Source organism: Mobula birostris, chromosome 1 (assembly GCF_030028105.1).
Source record: "Mobula birostris isolate sMobBir1 chromosome 1, sMobBir1.hap1, whole genome shotgun sequence".
Lineage (NCBI taxonomy): Eukaryota > Metazoa > Chordata > Chondrichthyes > Myliobatiformes > Myliobatidae > Mobula > Mobula birostris.
In genome coordinates, this window is record NC_092370.1 from 112031635 (window position 1) to 112050111 (window position 18477).

The window sequence follows — 18477 nt, forward strand, 5'->3', positions numbered from 1 at the left end:
CCCCCCCCCGCCCCAAGTGGAAAGAAAATGAGGACTGTTAATGGGAATGTGAGGAGAGTAAAGTAGAATTAGTATAAATGAGTGTTTGAAGTCAGCGCCAACTCAACGGGCTGAACAGCATGTTTCCATGCTGTTTGATGCAATTGCACTTTTGATAAACCATTAATCAATAATAACTTAAACACCACCATTGGGATTTTTTACCTTTTAAAGCAAATATTATCACAAGAGCTTGGGCCACTTGTAGGGCATAGAAAATGCAGTCATCTCTGTATACTGATCTGATGGTAAGATTTGGGGAGAGGGGATTGTGAGACGGATGTACAAGAATGAAGCAAGGGAGAACGAATCCAATGGCGGGCAGGAAGGGAGGCTTAGGAAGACAGCGTGAGGGAGAATTCAGTGAACAGAAGTGAACTAGAGATGAGGAAAATAGAGGAGCAGAAATGTACCTCACAGAGCAAGGTGGCATCAGCAATATATTTCCACCATTTTTCATTTTGATATAAAAACAATAACTTCTCAAAATATTCAGCATAGCAGGCAGCATCTAAAGAGAGAAATAAGATTAATCTTTTCGGTCAATATCCTGTCAAACAATAGGCACTTATCTCAAAGTTGCAGTACCAGGAGTTCAGCCAGACCTTTGACAAGATCCTACATTGATCGGCTACTCTGGAAGATTAGATCATGTGCAATCAAGGGTGAACTAGCATATTGGCTTGGCGAAAGGAGGTAGAGGGTAGGAGTGGAAGAGGAAAATTATTATTTCGATAGGAGATCTGTGACCAATGGTGTGCCACGGGAATCAGTGAAGGGTCCAGTGTTGTCTTCTGTCTTACCAATTTGTATGACTACCTTGTAAATATGATTAGTAAGTTTGAAATTGCCAAATTTAGGGGCATTGTGGACAATGAAGAAGATTATCTAAGATTGCAACAGGATCTCGATAACTGCAAAAGTGGACCAAGGAATGGCAGGTAGAATTTAACTCAGACAACTGCAAGGTATGCACTTTGCTAAGTTAAACCAGGACATCAAATTCAGAGTAAATAGTACAGCCCAGCATAACATTGTGGAACAGAGAGATGAAGGGACACAGATACATAATTCCTTGAAAGGGATGACACAGTTAAAAAGCTGGTAAAGAAGGTATTTGTCACACTTGCCTTCATTGGTCAAGATATTGAGTGCAGGACTTGGGACATTGTGTTACAGCTGTGTACGTCATTGGTGAGACCACTCTTGGAGTATTGTGTGCGGTTGTCATTGCCCAGAAATGGGAAGGATATCCTGGAAAAGGTGAAAAAAATAATTGACCAAGATGTTACTAGAGCTAGAGACTTGAGTTACAAGGAGAGACTGGAAAGGCAGGGACTTTTTGCCCTGGAGCATCGGCGGCTGAGAAATGGCCTTACAGAGCAAGGGTTCTGAACCTTTTTTATGCCATGGACCATTATGCAAGGGGACTATGGACCTTGTGTTGGGAACCCCTATTCTAAAAGGTTGGTAAAGTGGATTTTCCCAATCCTTTTCCTGGATAGGAGAGTCAAAACTAGAGGACAAAGACTTCAGGCGTGGGTTTAAGATTTAAAAAGGACCTGAGCAGCATCTTTTCACTCAGGGTGTTGGGTAAATGCAATGTGCTACAGAGGAAGCTGAAGAGGCAGATACAATTACAGTGGTTAAAAGGCATTTGGACATGTACGTCAATAGACAATACCTAGAAGGATGTAGGCCAAATGAAAATAGCTTGCACAGACATCCAGGTCAAAGTAGAAAAGTTGGGTTGAAAGGTCTGTAACAATACACTGTGGCCACTTTGTTAGGTATACCTGTACAGCTGCTTATAATGCAAATATCTAACAGCCAATCATGCAGCAGCAACTTAATGCATAAAAACATGCAAACATGGTCAAGAAGTTCAGTTAACACACATAAAAGTTGCTGGTGAACGCAGCAGGCCAGGCAGCATCTGTAGGAAGAGGTGCAGTTGACGTTTCAGGCCGAGACCCTTCGTCAGGACTAACCTGAAACGTCGACTGCACCTCTTCCTACAGATGCTGCCTGGCCTGCTGCGTTCACCAGCAACTTTGATGTGTGTTGCTTGAAGTTCCAGCACCTGCAGAATTCCTGTTGTTCGAGAAGTTCAGTTGTTGTTCAGACCAAACATCAGAATGGGAAAGAAATGTGATCTAAGTGACTTTGATTGTGGAATGATTGATGGGGTGATTTGAGTATCTCAAAATCTGCTGATCTCCTGGGACTTTCACACACAGCGGTCTCTGGTGGTTGTAGAACGATGCATAAAACAGAAACATCTAGTGAGCGGCAGTTCTGTGAGTGTAAACACTTTGTTAATGAGAAAGGTCAGAGGAGAATGGCCAGAATGGTTAAAGCAGACAGGAAGGCAACAGTAACTCAAATAACCACACCTTACAACAGTGGTGTGCAGAAGAGCATCTCTGAGTACACAACATGTCAAACCTTGAAGTGAATGGGCTACTGCAAGGGTCCCCAATCTTTGTTGCACCGCAGACCAGTTTAATATTGACGATATTCTTGCGGACCGGCCAACCCGGGGTGGGGGGGGCCTGTTCAAGTTCTACAGTGCGTGACAGGGAATGAGGAAAGGTGCAGCTGACATATATCGTTTCATATCGCCAAATCATATCGTTTCCTCGCAGCCTGGTGGTTGGGGACCACTGGGCTACTGCAGTAGATGACCACAAATATATACTCAGTAGCCGCTTTAAGTACAGGAGGTACGTAATAAAGCAGTCACTGAGTATATGTTACTTTTAAACTTGTGTTTTGAATATTATTCAATCATGGATCACACAACAAATGCAATTTGTTCTGTCATACGTGTCCTGCCTCTTTAGTAGAGCTATAGAATTACTTCTATTCTCCTACTCTTTATATCCATTACCCAACATTTTTGTTTACTTCAAGCTTTTATCCTTTTAAGTCTACACTAACACATTAAGTTCTAAGCCACTGAACCTTCAGACCTCCCCCACACCGCAGAAAGGTGTACAATCTAGAATGTATTGCACAAGGTTACTGAATAAAGCCAAGAATTTGGAAAATACAATACAAAATTAGTATTTTCCTCTCACTGAATAGTATGAGCCCAGTGCAGGTGAGGGTTCCTTCTCCCTTGTGATGTGAAATTCCACACTTTTGTGTGCTGAAAATACAGGTCTGTTTGTGGTGGAGCTTTGCCTAAATTTGCACTTCCTCATCAGGATCACAAGGAATGAACGTGGAGTGGCAGTTTCACCAGGTGTTGAGTGAGTCTTTGGGAGAACCTTGTCGGAAAAATCTCCTGTGACCCTTCGAGGACCTTCATGCAAAGGAAAATATAGCTAAGGCCTATAGTTCCAACCACTGACAGAAGATCAGAGCTGCTTTATTTCTGGCTTTTATTGTCATGTATTCATGTATATTTTGACCCTTACACATTGCTGTCAAGCTTCCGTGTGTGTTAGGTACTGAATGTAATGTGAGGGGGCATTCTGACTTCAAAATCAGCAGCTACCCATTTGTTCCTCACTTCTCTGTCTCTCGTTTGTGTGCTACTGACGGCCAGCAGCCTTCCCAATACCACAGACCTAACAACGGGCAATGAGATGACAAATCCTCATGTGGTATTTATTGTTTTGTTCCAGTCGGCAAGAAAAGTCTGTATGCAATGCTGGCCGTACACCACTGTGTAATGGGGGTGAATGAAAAGAAAACAGCCACAAGAAGTGTGGCAAGTGAAGGATCTGAGGGGAGAGAATGAGAATGTGAAGGCTAAGTAAAATAGCTAAGAAAGGGAGAGGAAGACAGATAAATCAGTAACTTTTCTGGCACATGACTGTGTTTGAAAATGGTGACAATGTTTGGAAATGGTGACAATGTTTGGAAATATGGGGTTGTATGACAAAACGACAAAACAATGAAATTCATATACTGAAAGATTTGAATATTTTGCACTGGCAAATCAAATTTCAGGTGATATTCAATTTCCAATTTTTCTGTCTTTGTGTTGGGTGCAAAAACGTTTAATTTATTACACAATCTAGTGCAACCTGCTGAGCCTGGCGATAGCCTGAAGAGGACATAGTTTGAGTCTTAAAGGACCACTATTCATCTAAACATTTGATTATTCCTGATAGGTTTAGATTTCACAAAAGGAATCAAGAGGAAGGCAAGTCTATTTCACAATTTGTGGCAGTGCTGAAGCAATTGTCTGAACACTGATTTTGGGAAGTCACTGAATAACACATTACATGATAGACTCGCATGTGGTCTGCGTAGTGAGGCAATTTAGAAATGTTTGCTTGCAGAAGACAGACTGACGTTACTGGAGGCAATGGAGCTGACAACTAAAGAAGCACAGCTGTTAAGTCTTCCCAGGTTCATAAAGTTTCTACTGACTTTAGGAATAAGACGCCTATTAGCAATCAGTGTTACCATTGTGGCAAAACAGGGTATTCAAGAAAAGAATGCTGGAATACGGATTTAGATTGGCAAAAAGGGGATATATTGAACACGCCTGTGAAAGTGAAAAGACAACGTGAACAAGATGGAGTGTACTGAAGATGGACTGAGTGACCATCACTCTGGTTGAAGAAGCTTTGCGTGTTTTATCTGTTTCAGAACACAAAAACAGCTATTGGGTGACCCTGCGGCTAGATTAGATTAGATTATGAGGACACGCAGTCTTTTATTGTCATTTAGTAATGCATGCATTAAGAAATTATACAATGTTTTTCCTAGAATGATATCACAGAAACACATGACAAACCAGCTGAAAAACTGACAAAAACCACATAATTATAACATATAGTTGCAATAGTCTAAAGCAATACCGTAATTTGATAAGAACAGACCATGGGCATGGTAAAAGTCTCAAAGTCTCTCGAAAATCCCATCATCTCATGCAGACAGTGAACCTCCAGCGCTGCAAACTTGCCGATGCAGCATACTGGAAGCATCCGACCATAGTCCGACTCCGAGTCCGTCCGAAAACTCCGAGCCTCCGACCAGCTCTCCGACACTGAGCACCAAGCACCATCTCTGCCGAGCGCTTCGATCCCAGCCCCGGCAACAGGCAATAGGCAAAGCCGAGGATTTGGGGCCTTCCCCTTCGGAGATTCTTGATTGCACAGTAGCAGCGGCAGCGAAACAGGCATTTCAGAAGTTTCTCCAGGTGTTCCTCCGTGCTTCTCACGGCTGTCTCCATCAAATCAGGATTGTGCACGGCCCCCTAGTTAACACATATCGATATCATTCGGAATGGCCGCGCGCGCTGCGTCACGCCGCCATCTTCTCCTCCTTCCTATGATGGGGCTATGGTGAGGATGCAGGTGGACATGGGTACTGCAGGATCGCTGGTGTCAGAGCTCGTTTACAAGGAGAAATTGTAGCATCTCAACCCAGAACGGGCAAAGTTGACTTTAAAGAGTTACACTGGTGAGGTTGTTCCAATGAGGGGAGTAGTACATGTTACAGTGAAGATGAACAAACAGAGAAAGAAACTTCCACTGTTACCCAGCTCTTCTGCACCGCTCATGGCTGAAGCAGCTCAAAGTCTACTCACACGAAGTGCACTTGATTATTGGGAGCACTGGTCTACAAGAGGTATTGAAGAAACACACAGAAATATTCAACAGAGATTTGGGCAGAATGAAAGAAATCTCTGTTAAGCTGGCTGCTAAATCCAACACAACACCCAAATGCCTTCAGGAAAGACCAGCTCGATATGCCCTCAAACCAAAGGAAGAGGCTGATTTTGAAAGAGTGGTTCCAATACCCTAGTCTGGACCAATGTGTGTAAGCAAACGGGCAACTCCAGTGCTTCCTGTCTTAAAAAGGGTTGGATCTTTCAGGCTTTGTGGAGACTTCAATGTGACCATTAACCCAGTTCTTGCGGTTGAACAATACCCTCTTCCCCCTCATTAATAAACTTTTTGCAGGATTAGCCAGACTTTTAGCAAGATTGACTTGTGTCAAGTGTACTTAGAGATGCATGTGGAACCAGAATCACAGGAAATGTTGACCATAGTAACTCACAAAGTAATGTTCAGTACTGACCATTTGGTATCAGCTCGGCTCCTGCACTTTTCCAGTGAGCAATGGGCCAGATCTTGAGCAGGTTGATAGGGGTGCAATGTTATTTGGATGAGTTGCTCATTACTGGGAAAATGAGCATGAGTACCTACAAAACCTGGATGCCTCACTGCAAAGACTCAAGGAATATGGGCTAAGGGTCCTGACGGACAGGTGTGAGTACGTCCAACCTTCACTTGATCCATCCTCAGTGCACTCCATTGACAATGTATGACTTCACAAGGCACCATCAAAGGAGAAGTCAATCATGGAGGCTCCATCACCACAGAATGCAGGTCGATTAAAATCTTTCTTAGGACTACGAACATTCTACACAAAGTTTGTTCCTAACTTAGCTAGCATGAAACCACTCCATGAGATTTTAAATAAATCACCATGCTGGCAGTGGACAGATCGCTGTGAAGAGGCTTTTAAAAAGGTCGAAACAGCTTTGTCATAATCTGAAGCACCCACACACTTCTTCCTGTCATTGCCCATGCAGTTGGCCTGCGATGCATCACGCAGCGTCACGGCAGTTATCGCACACATTATGCCGTCAGGTGAAGAGCGTCCAGTCACTTTCGCACCAAGGACATTAAGCAAGGCAGAAAGCCACCATGCCCAGATTGAGCAGGAGCACTCGCAGTTGTCTTTGGAGTTACGAAATTCCATTAATTCCTCTTCAGTTGATGACCTACACTACCGACAGATCATCGCCCTGGCTGCTAGTCAAATGCCACACTGGGTTCTGTTACTGTCTGCACATAGGTACAATATAAAGCACGGAGGTCTGAGCACCATTCGAATGCTGTGGACTATCCAGGCTTCCCTTAACTGTTTCTGCTCCAGAGCCATCCCCAAAAGAGAGCTTTTACTTGAAGGAAATACTTAAAGCTCTGATAACTGCAGTGCAAGTCTGGAAGCATGCCCATATTGACCCTGTTCTATCTAAAGTAGGGTACATGGTTAACTTATGAATAGATAGGAGAGCCAACCGTAGAATTGACACCTTATCAGGCTCGATGGCTCAATGGAAGGAGCTGACAGTCCAATCAGGCTGTTTGCTGTGGGCCTACCGTGTTGTCATTCCTCCACCATTAGAAAGCAATGCTTGACAAGCTACATGCTGGACATTGTGGCATAGTGCATCTACTTATGGTGGCCAGGACTGGATGTAGCCATCAAAGGGAAGGCCAAAGCATGCCCACGTTGTCAGCGAGTGAGAAATATTCCTCGATTTGTTCCTTTGCATCCATGGGAATGGCCTGAAGAAGCATGGCAGAGGATTCACATGGATTTTGCAGGACCTGTAGAGGGCCACGTGTCCTCGGTCATAGTGGACACACACAGCAAATGACCTGAGTTTGCCATCATGAAGAGCTTTACATCTGAGGAAAAAGTATTGAGGAACAATGTCCCACCTTTAGCCATTTTGTGCTTCCTCAACAGCTTGTTAAGTGACAATGGTGCACAAATACAGTCTGAAGAGTTCAAGGCATTTACAGAAGCTGACAGTATTCAGCACATCAAGTCAGCACCATTTCATCCAGCCACTAATGGCCTTGCTGAACGACTTGTACAAACAATGAAACAATCTCTCAAGATTTTAGTGGGAAGTGAATCTCTTAACCTGCATCTTCACACTTCCTTGCTGACATACCACAACGTGCCTGACGCCACTGGCTGAATTGCTCCAGTCACTGCACTGATGAACAGACAGCTTTGCATCCAGCTTGACCTGCTTAGACCCCCAAATGCAAAGCAGATTTTGCTAAATGAACAGAAAACCCAAGCAAAAAGGATGTGCCAAAACTCAGTACAGCAGGAGAGAGAGTGCTTGCCCTGAAGTGCATCTATGGAACAAAGTGGATACCTGGAATGGTGGTGGCACAAACTGGTCCTGTGTCATACACAGCAGAAACTAGTTACCACAGCATCTGGAGAAGGCATGTTGATCAGCTGTTGCCCACTTCTGACGCAACTGAAAACCAACACAAACTGCCCAATCCAGATCCTACTGTAGAAATGGGACAGGATTCTGAAAAATTGACTGCAGAGCCTCCATTAAGATCAAATGACACAGCCAGTTCTCCCACATAACCTGTGTTTTCTGGGGGGGGGGGTTGCCCCCTGATAGCAGTGGAGTACCCAAGCCAAGATCTATACATACACCACCAAGAGATGAAATGACTTTGGCGTCCTCCTCAAGTTGTTGATACCCTCACAGGAACTGGCAGCCTCCAGTCAGATTGAATCTCTAGTTTAGTGACTATCCCTTAGCATATGGAGCAGAATAATTCCCCAGAGTATCTGGGAATAGAGACACTCTTTCCTAGTTTAGAAAATAAATGTTTTTTTAATTGTTGGTTGAATTTGATGATTACACCATTGAATGTTCAGTCTATATATGGGAAGGGAGAGAAGCATTTAAAATAAGAGAGAAAGAATATGTATGTTTTGTATATTTTGAACCTTGCATGTAGCTGTCAAGCCTCCCTGTGCATTACGGACTGAACATAATGGGACAGAACATTCTGAGTAGATGGCTTACATGCAAAGTAAACAGCTGCAACTCAACTTTCCGTCTCCTGTGTGTGGCTTCTCAGTACCACAAACATAACATTGACATTGATTGTGTTTGAAGGGGTGGTTTAGGACCTTACCAGGTGGAAGGTGCACATGAGGTGCAAAATAAGAAATGGGGAGGAGAATGGAGCAAAGCAGAGATTTTCCAAAGAAATGCCCATTGATCATATCAGAAAGAGGAGCCGCTGAAAGCTCAGGATATCTATGTCCTGGAATTCTCCACAGAGCAACATGGCAATTGAGATGTTGAATAATTGCTCAAGACCACAGCAGAGGGCAGAAGGCCCATGACCCCTCCGCCATGGGAGAAGGTGGAGCCTGTGTCCTTTGCTGTATAGCTTCTAGATTTATCAAGTCTCTGACTTTAGTTAATGCTCTTTCTTTCTGTCTGGATCAGAACTGGCCATTTCCACTTATCTTTATCTGAGCTGTTTTTCTACTTCTATGAATATGTCCTGGCTTGCAGGACACATCCCACAGCTTTGCTATTAACAACATATTACACAAAGTAGTAGCATGCTACTCGACCTGACTGCTCCTATTAACTCACTTGGTCACAGCCTATCAGAAATATTCTTCTTGTTCTAATTGTCCCTCCCCCAAATTCTTGGCTACTGAAAACAAACTTCTTTTTCTCTCTTACCCAGTTCTGATGAAGGCGCCTAGACCTGAAACATGACGTGTTTCTCTTTCCACAGCTGCGATCTGACCTGCTGAGGGTTTCTTGCATTCTCTGTTTTTACTTCAGAGATGCAGCATCTGCTGGAATAGCAGTCGTACTCGGTCCAGGGATGTTTCTAACTCTCCATCTCTTGGAGTAGATGTATTTCTGTTGTTTATAACAGAAACGGTTCAGTAACGGTTAACTGCGCAGGGTGTCTTGGTTTTTGTACTTGTTTCCACAGTGGGCACAATGCAGTCAGTGAGGGTAAGTGCATTAAGTAGCAAGTTAATTAATGTTCTGGAAGTTAATTTTGTAAGAATTTATAAGTTGATTAACTAATTACCAAGTGCACTAGAACTAGAGGAGGGGATTGTGGTAGCAGTTAGTGGATGCAAGGACAAAAAAGTGCAGTGAAAATGAAAAATGTGAGTAGAGGAGTGGGCGTGAGTATGCTTTGAACAGCGGAATGAGGTTAGAGGTTTTGTGCCATAGAATGCAGATGATGTACTCACATCTAACTGGTTCAATTACTTCATTTAAAAACATAGAACGTTTACTTCTATTGCCTTGCCTTTACTATAGACCAAATCAACCCAAGAATATGATCATTCATGGGGATCAGTGTGAGCAGATGACTAAGAAATTAATCAAGAGGCAGTTTTTAAACAGTTTAGAGCAAAGCATGAATCATGATGAGGCTTCAGGGAAAATTTGGAGGCTTCTCCACAAAAGGCCTATTCACCAAATCTGAAGAGTAATATAAGTGGCCAGATTAAGAGGAGTGCAGGTATCTCAGCAGAATATGGAGATATCTTCATGTCACTCAAACTTCTAGAGATATTAGGGCAGGTATTAGTGCAGGTATCTCAGCAGAATATGGAGATATCTTCATGTCACTCAAACTTCTAGAGAAATTAGTCAGCTCCATCATGGGTACTAGCCTCCATAGTATCCAAGACATCTTCAAGGAGTGGTGCCTCAGAAAGGCGATGTCCATTATTACGGACCCCCATCACCCAGCACATGCCCCTTTCTCATTGTTACTGTCAGGAAGGAGGTACAGAAGCCTAAAGGCACACACTCAGCGATTCAGGTACAGCTTCTTCCCCTCTGCCATCCAATTTCTAAATGGACATTAAACCCATGGACACTACCTCGCTTTTTTATCATTTCTGTTTTTGCAGTATTATTTTTAATGTAACTATTTAATATAAGTAAACTTATCGTAATTCTTTTTTTTTCTATATTTATCGTATATTGCATTGTACTGCTACTGCTAAGTTAACAAATTTCACAACATATGCTGGTGACAGTAAACCTGATTCTGATTCTGGAGGTGGAGACAACTCCCTGATCAGAAGCGAGAACCAACATAAACAGGTAAATTTAAGTATAAGTGATGAATGGACATTTGTGACTCTTCTCAACTGTATCCAACCTTGGCAAGATGGCTGCCAGCAGTGCTCTATGACAATCGGTATCCTAGATTTAAATCGAAAATATTTATGTCCAGTGCTAGATCATTATAGGATATCATTTATTCTTTTTTTAAACATGTTAAATTAATTTCCTTAACTACAAAAAAATTATTAAATACTGATAATATTGACCCAGAAATTCAGAAATAAGAGATTGTGGTTAAAGCAAAATGGGCTCTATAATTTAGCAGAAGTGATTTTTGGAAATCATGTAAATGGCTAGAATTCACCACAGCCTATTTATCAGGAAAATATTACAAATGAGGTTGCAAAAATATCTCTAGCTATTGCAGGCGAGTATGGCCAATTATTGTTATTATTAACAAAAATATCCAGAAGGAAATGGTGTGGATGGCTTTGAAATTCAACAATGATCTAACAAATAGCTGCAGTACTTTCCCTTTTGTTGTGGGGTAGCGTTGTGTGTTCTGCTCTTGAGGGCAACAAAAAGAGTTTAAGTGAAGTGTCATTGCATCTGGATACTGCCTTTGCTCTTTGTGAATCCAGACAGTTCCTTGGCCCAGAAACTCAAGAACATTGTGATTATTCTTTTGCATGTACCCAGGCCAGCTAAATAGTATCGATTGAGTGGAATGGCGAATTTAAAATGAAAATCCCGAAAAAGCCCTGCAACACAAAGGCCAGTGGGCAAGCAAGACGATGTCAAATGATCAAGTTCCACTGCAAACAAAAATTTGACAGCAACAAAATAGACTGATGCCAGGGGTCTTTCTAGAGAGGAAAGCTTGCAGTTTAGTGACCTGCTTTCTGTATGAGGTCCACTCAAAATTCTGAGTGAGATTCAAAGCCTTGAGGATTTGCTGGAATTAATCATTCTTGCTCTTTATTTACAGAAGGATCCTCACTATCTTCAGCAATGGCTTGAAGCTTTTGTCACATCCTTTGAGCGAATTATTGACATCAGCTCCTTTGAGCCACTTCAGCGAAGGTAATTCACCACGTGTATTGCATTTCTCCCCATTTTGTGAATGCAGCAACACTTTCAAAGTAGCAGAGCCTCTTTCCCCAGAACAGAGTCAGCAACCCAAATACAAAAGGACTACGTAGTTTCAGATTTTTTCAAAATTGTATTATTTTAAGAGCCACAGACAAAGTCACCCACATTTACAATTAATGAATAACAGGACGGATTGCAAGTATTTTCCAGCTTGGAAGCACAATACCTTTCTGTAAAGTGGACTAGCTTTACAATCCAATCTACTTCCTAGAGACCCTTATGAAAAATATATTGCATTTGTACCACACGTGACTAAAATGATCTGTGTGCAGTTATGTTGCCTTTGTTCTCACTGCCTGCTCACTGCTCCAATCAAAATCAACAGTCACTAGGAGTTTACCTCAAGCAAATGTAAACTCCTAAAGGCAACATTCCAAGTCCTTCAGAAAAAAGTATAACACTTTATATTTTGTTTATTTAAAAAAAGTTTGTTGTTCACATCTTCCTCTTGATGGGAGGTGAGGAGATCAAAAGTCAGGATGTTTTTCGTCCCTATACACCTGTAGTAGTCACTTTGCTTTACCTAGCAATTCCTCAAGCTCAAATTCTGGCATCTCCCCCCGCCCCCACCACCCCTTCCTCTCCAGTCCTGATGAAGGGTCTCAGCCCAAAACATCGACTCTTTATTGATTCCCTTAGATGCTGCCTGACCTGCAGAGTTCCACCAGCATCTTGTGTGTGGATAGGTTTCTGCCACTAATAAAATTAAAGCTGGAGATGGATGGGGAAAGGACGATCATTCCACAAGTAATCAAAACCCATCGGCCTGTAACAGATCTTTAGAAGAGCACCTTGCAATTATAGTTAATCCCAGTGAGAAACCTACACTTGCCATAAAGTTGCTGAAGTGTTATATGGTGACCCACCTGTAGTCCTACAACCGAACAGCACATAAACAGCCCCTTTGACTCATCATGTCATGTCCACACCAACTTTTCTGGCCATTCTGGAGACTCTAGGCTCCATATTCCTTTATACCTTGCCTACCTAAATGACTGTCTAGATGTCTTGTATATCTTTCATGTAACCCAGAGCTGCACAGTGACAGATCTTCATTTGCCACCATTACATCCTAATGTTCTTGGGGTAAACTGGTGCCTATGTGTACTGTACCTCAAAGTTAAATAGAACCATGCCCACCGATACTGTGGAATTTCTGGGCTGAAAGCCAGATATTAGTGAGCCCTGAGGACCTGGGTGGACATGGGTTGCCATGGAGTGAGTGCATATGGGAACTAAGTCCTACCTCAGATCTGTAGCCACAGAATTCCAGGTCTCCCATACAGTCGTTCTAACTAAAAATGACAAAGAACAAGCTGCTCAATTTGGAATGATGGTCATAAGTCTTCTTGTCCCGGTATTTAACACCAGTCCTATAAATTGAAATTCTGAATCTTATTTTGTTCTTGCATTTGCTGTATTTTGTTTGTCACATCCTCTTCTAAAGCTGCGAGAAGGTATGCAAAGGTCACTAAAACCAAGAGAGCAGGCTTGCATTAATATCCCTTCTCAAATGCCAGACATTTGCTTCTGGTTTTCCTGGTGTTCTTTTTTTGGAAGTTTCCGACCCTCACCTCATTCACAACTTGTCTCCCCTCAAATATTCAATTAAAGTGACTTTTAAATTTACACTCCACCTTTCATTACCTCAGGCCATTCCCAATGAAAAGCCAATGAGTCCTTTGGAGTTGTAATAAAAATGGTGACCAGATTGCACACAGCAAGATCCAATCAGACCTATTTATTAATGATAAAAATAGGTGGGGTAGCAGGTATAACTTCACCATTCAGTTTCAAAATAATACGGGAACTTTTTGAATCCAGCTGAGACAGTAGATGGAGGTTTAGTTTGACATCACGCAGAAAATATTTCACCCCAATGGTACAATTCTTCCTCAATACTGCACTTGGGTGCCTTGTTAAATTGTCTTAAATTTTTAGAGAGTGCTAAGAACTAATTTGGGAGAATAAGTGTCAAATGACACAGCTTAATCAATAAAAACAGGTTAGAAGAGATTTGAGGTGACCTTTATAAGGGCTTGTGTATTCCAGCTCAGTATTCTGAGAAAATACTTAGTTGGAGCTTGCTCTTATTTTGCATTTATGACTGCAAGAGTAGCTGTGTAGTATGTTTACTTTTTAAAAAATAAGCAGTTGTGGAACCTCTGAAGTGCTTTAAAAGAAACACATTAATTATATCACGTTTCGCTTCATAGAAGGGGAGGCCAGCACAAGTTTCTTGCTCAAGGCCTGATCTGATTTATGTTTCGTTGCTATGGTTTCAATCCTCTGTATTTTCTTGTTACTTCTAGGCCTGAAGAGATGACTGCAGAGATTCCACTGTTGCCAGGCAATGTGTTGCAAGTTCTGAGCCATCAATTGAGTCAATGTGTACAGAGATTATCGACTGAGGAGGCTGAGGCAGGCCTTGGACAAGCACTCCTCCTGATAAAGTTCCTCATTATAATCTGCAGGTGCATGCTATTATCATCATTATCTAAATTATCCTTTGCTTTTTTGGATTTTGGTTAATTTGTTTTTCAGCCAAGGATTGAGCTATGAAATATTTTGGCAGCCAAGCAAAAGAAAAGATGAAAATCTGCATCAAAATCTTCTCCATGAATTGAAATAAGGTGAAAGTTGAGCAAAGTGTCTCCTCAAACTGCCCTTAAATAGAGGAATGGACCTACATATACAGATCAGATAAAAGACTGATTAAATTGTTTTTTCAGTGTTCGTTAGTAAATACAGTGGATTCCAGTTAATTGGGGCTCATCAGGTGCCGTACATTTATCCCCAATTAGCTGAAGTTTCATGAAAATAGTTAAAAAGGTATAAAAAAGACCAACTAAGTAACAAATGATGTATTTAAATGAAATACAAAACAAATTTGAACACAATCAATGCTATTTCAGCCCTATGAAACAGTGCTATTAGTTCTTAATATTTACGAAGGGAGGAATTCAACTATGCCGCATTCTTTTGATTGTAAATGAACAAAATCATCGCAGACACCTAGTGTACATGATATAATGTTGTCGACAATTGCATCCTCCAAATCTTCATTTTCATTGTAACGTTCAGGATGACTGCTGATACCTTAATTCTCCATAGCTTCTAACTTGATGTAGTGAAATCGTTTCATTTTCACTCCCAGCCATTATCTAACTTCCTAAAGCCTGAATGCTTAAACTACAATGAGCAAAACAATCCTGAATTCTCTTACTGCTTACTTCTAACACCAGCTGTCAGTGACAGAAGTCACTGCTTTTTGAAAACAAACGCACTCAACTGATGCTATTTAAAAACTTATCATTCTAAGCACAGTAATGCCTGTTTAAAAACGGTTTAACAGCAGTCTCCAGTCCCAATTACGTGGCATAGTATTCCAAATAAACAAAGGGAATCCCAGCTATGTTCAGATTTTTGTTTTCTTTAAGCGTCGTCCCAAATTAACTGAGGGACCAAGAGCATTTTAACCAGAATCCTATATATATATAGGCTGGGACAGTACTATTGAATTATAGAGAACTCAGAAATTGCTGCTGTGGGGCACAGAAATTGTACTAGATTTGGTAGGCATTGAGACTAGCTCAACAGTCACACATGTTTACCATTACTGAGATTCACTGAATAATAAAATGAACTCTCAGCTTGGATGCAAAACTCTGGAACTAATCTGCAGTTCTATCTAAAGGCTGGTTTCAGAATCGCTGCCTGAAATTTACTGCCAATTTTCCTAGTTCCTAAGTGGAGGTGGTAAGGATTACTACTGCAGTCCTTGTGCTGACAATGGCAAGGTTCAGGGACCTTGGATAACAAGAACTGCTGTAAGTTTAGTCAAAAACATAGGGAACCATATGTAAAGTTTAGAGAGCTAAAATCAGATAAGGTCCCTGAAGAGTATAAAGGAAGCTGGAAAGAACTTCAGCAGGGAAACATGAGGGCTAAAAGGGGCCTCTGATCTTAATCTAAATAAATGATCTGCATGATCTGTATGTTGTCTAATTAGCAACATGAAATGCAGGTCCATAGCTCCCTGAAAGTTGCAACCCAAGTAGTTTTTTTAAAAAAAGGTCATATGGCATGCCTGCCTTCTTAGATAAGGATACTGAGTGTGAAACTTGGCATGTCAGGTTGCAGCTGTGTACAAACTTTGTTTCAGCCGCATTTGGAGAAGTGTCCAGTTCTGGTTGCAGTATTACCAGAAGGATATAGAAGCTTTGCAGAGGCACAGGAAAGGTTTATCAGGATGGTGTCTGGATTAGATAACATTAATTATATGGAGTGGCGGAATAAACTGAGATGGTTTTCTCAGGAGCATCAGAGGCTGCGAAGCAACATCACTACAGCATATATAAGATTATGAGAGGTAGAATGGGGTGGATAGTCAGAATATTTTCCCAAGTGGTAAATGTCAAATATTGGGAGTGTTGGTTTAACATCAGTGGGTTGGTGGATTTCAGGTGCTTTGCCTGACAAGAGATAATATTTGTTAGTTCTGACTTGGATGTTGAGCTGGCACTTGTCTGCCTGGCCCTCAGTGCTGTCAGGTCCTGCTTTAGGGTGGCATTGGTTGCTTAATTACTGAAGACTTTTTAAAAATGGAGTTGAATATGAAGATCAATGCAAATTAAAAATAAGTATTTGATCAGATCACAATTTCCCATTGGTCTAGTTGGGTTATCATCATTTCCATTAAGAACAACCCACAAGTATGATTGAAGTTATGCTCAAAAAGGTTTTTCATCTCAAGCTTCCTTGTAAACATTCAATGAAGTAAGCAATCTTATTTGAAGATACTGCATCCTGTAATGGGTATTGTAAGTAGGAATAAAAAAAAGTGCACAAAATATGTCTTGGGTTTTGTTACAGTTGGTGGTGAGATTGGATAAGTTATTTTTTTAAAGTCCATATCAAGCCCCTAGGAGAAGTGATCTTGCTTCATAGACTCTGCATTAGAAAACTGGCCCTGAAGGATTAATCTCCCCACCATAAACTCTTATTGCTGAGGTCTCCTGGATTAGATCAATTCATTTAGCACTCTGCCATTAAACTCAAGACCTCCGATTTCAAAGCCAGTAATGTTCTTGAGATGGTGCTTGTAATGTGTAGCCATTAAATGGGACCTTGATGAAAAGGAAGACAAGCAACATAACAATGAAATGGACTCTGAAGTGTGTCACACACTTGCTAACCTAGCAGTTCTGCAGAAAGTGGTAGATATCTCACTTGCAGAGGTAATTCAGAAGTTGAAAGCAGATTTCAACCCACAGCAATTTGAGCTAAGCAAAGAGTTATAAGTTTGCCACATGTAATCAAAAGCTGAGAGAAACCATCACACACAAAATCCTATCGAGGTACTGTAACTGTGAAGACTTCTTGGATTGTGCAGTTAGAAACAATTTTATGTGAGCTCTGAGATGAAAGGATCCAGATGAAGCAATTAGGCACAAAAAATCCTATCATCTGATATGGAATGCTGAATTACAACTTCCCTGAAATCAAGGTTTCCAGGGAATTCCGTTCTTTGGCTGTGGCAAATGTAACATGACCCGAATCAAAAGACAACTTCAGTCTAGAAACAGAGTTTACCAGCAATCATTTGTAACCCAACTATTCTTTAAAAAGTTTATGTTTATTTCAAAAGAAGAAGAAATAGCAATAGCTCGTAAGCACAACATAGGCAGGAGGGGTGCCACAATATTGTAGCAGGTAGCACAGTGCTATTACAGCTTGGGCGACAGAATTCAGATTTCAGTTCCAGCATTGTTTGTACATTCTCCCTGTGACTGCGTGGGTTTCCTCCAGGTGCTCCAGTTTCCTCACACAGTCCAAAAGATGTACCAGTTAATAGGCTAATTGGTCATTGTAAATCCTGTTATTATGCTAGTGTTTAAATAGATGGGTTGCTGTGCAAGGCAGATTGTTGGGCTGGAATATTGTTGCACTATATCTCTAATAAATAATTAACAAGAGTGTAGTCTTAGGTGCGTATCATGTAGAGTAGGAGTCAAAAATGCAGGTCTGAAAATCGAAACTGTAATGCTGGAGGCTTCGGCAAATCAAGTTGCATTAATTGGGAGAGAGGAAATATTAATGTTTCTCACCAAGATCCCTCATGGTAACAGCACAGGGAAACACGTGTCTTACAAGTTATCAGAAAGTGAATCTGTACAGTCCTACAACCACTGATAACACAAATTTTATCTTCAGTAACATCTCTATTACAAACGGTAGTGTGAGCCAACAGGCCTCTAAGCCGAGTTATGATTCCTAGAAGAGATGCATATTTATGTAGTTGCAGAGTGTTCTATTCTGGAAAAGGATAAGTATGACATGCAGATCAGTCATTTACCCTTAGGGTGAAACAACATCTGTCTTTAGACTCTTGACAAGTTTGAAAGTCTATGGCAAGCTGCAATGACTTGCTGTCTTGAGCTCCTCCTAGATGGACTACATTGGTGGGTGATTGGTGATGACAGACAAGAAGGGGAACAAGATCAGAAGTTGATTTTACAGAAGGTTTTACTCCACAGGCTGATGTTCTCCCACATTAATAAGTTTTCACACTTGACAGTGTTTTTCAGTGAAAGCGAATGAGCTTGCAATTCAGAAAGATGTATTTA

General features: G+C 41.3%; 1 protein-coding gene across 4 annotated transcripts in view; it reads left to right on the forward strand.

Annotated features, from left to right (window-relative positions):
• The window catches only part of nbeal2 (neurobeachin-like 2), a 226019-nt gene that overhangs the window by 69555 nt on the left and 137987 nt on the right, over positions 1–18477 (forward strand). For 3 of the 4 annotated variants that reach the window (XM_072260272.1, XM_072260291.1, XM_072260281.1), the window contains exons 2-3: positions 11685–11779; positions 14161–14322. In XM_072260272.1, coding sequence (XP_072116373.1) covers positions 11685–11779; positions 14161–14322 — 257 coding nt within the window. Of the gene's footprint in view, positions 1–11684; positions 11780–14160; positions 14323–14342; positions 14482–18477 lie in introns of those variants that run through there. The other variant, XM_072260298.1, reaches the window with a different exon arrangement.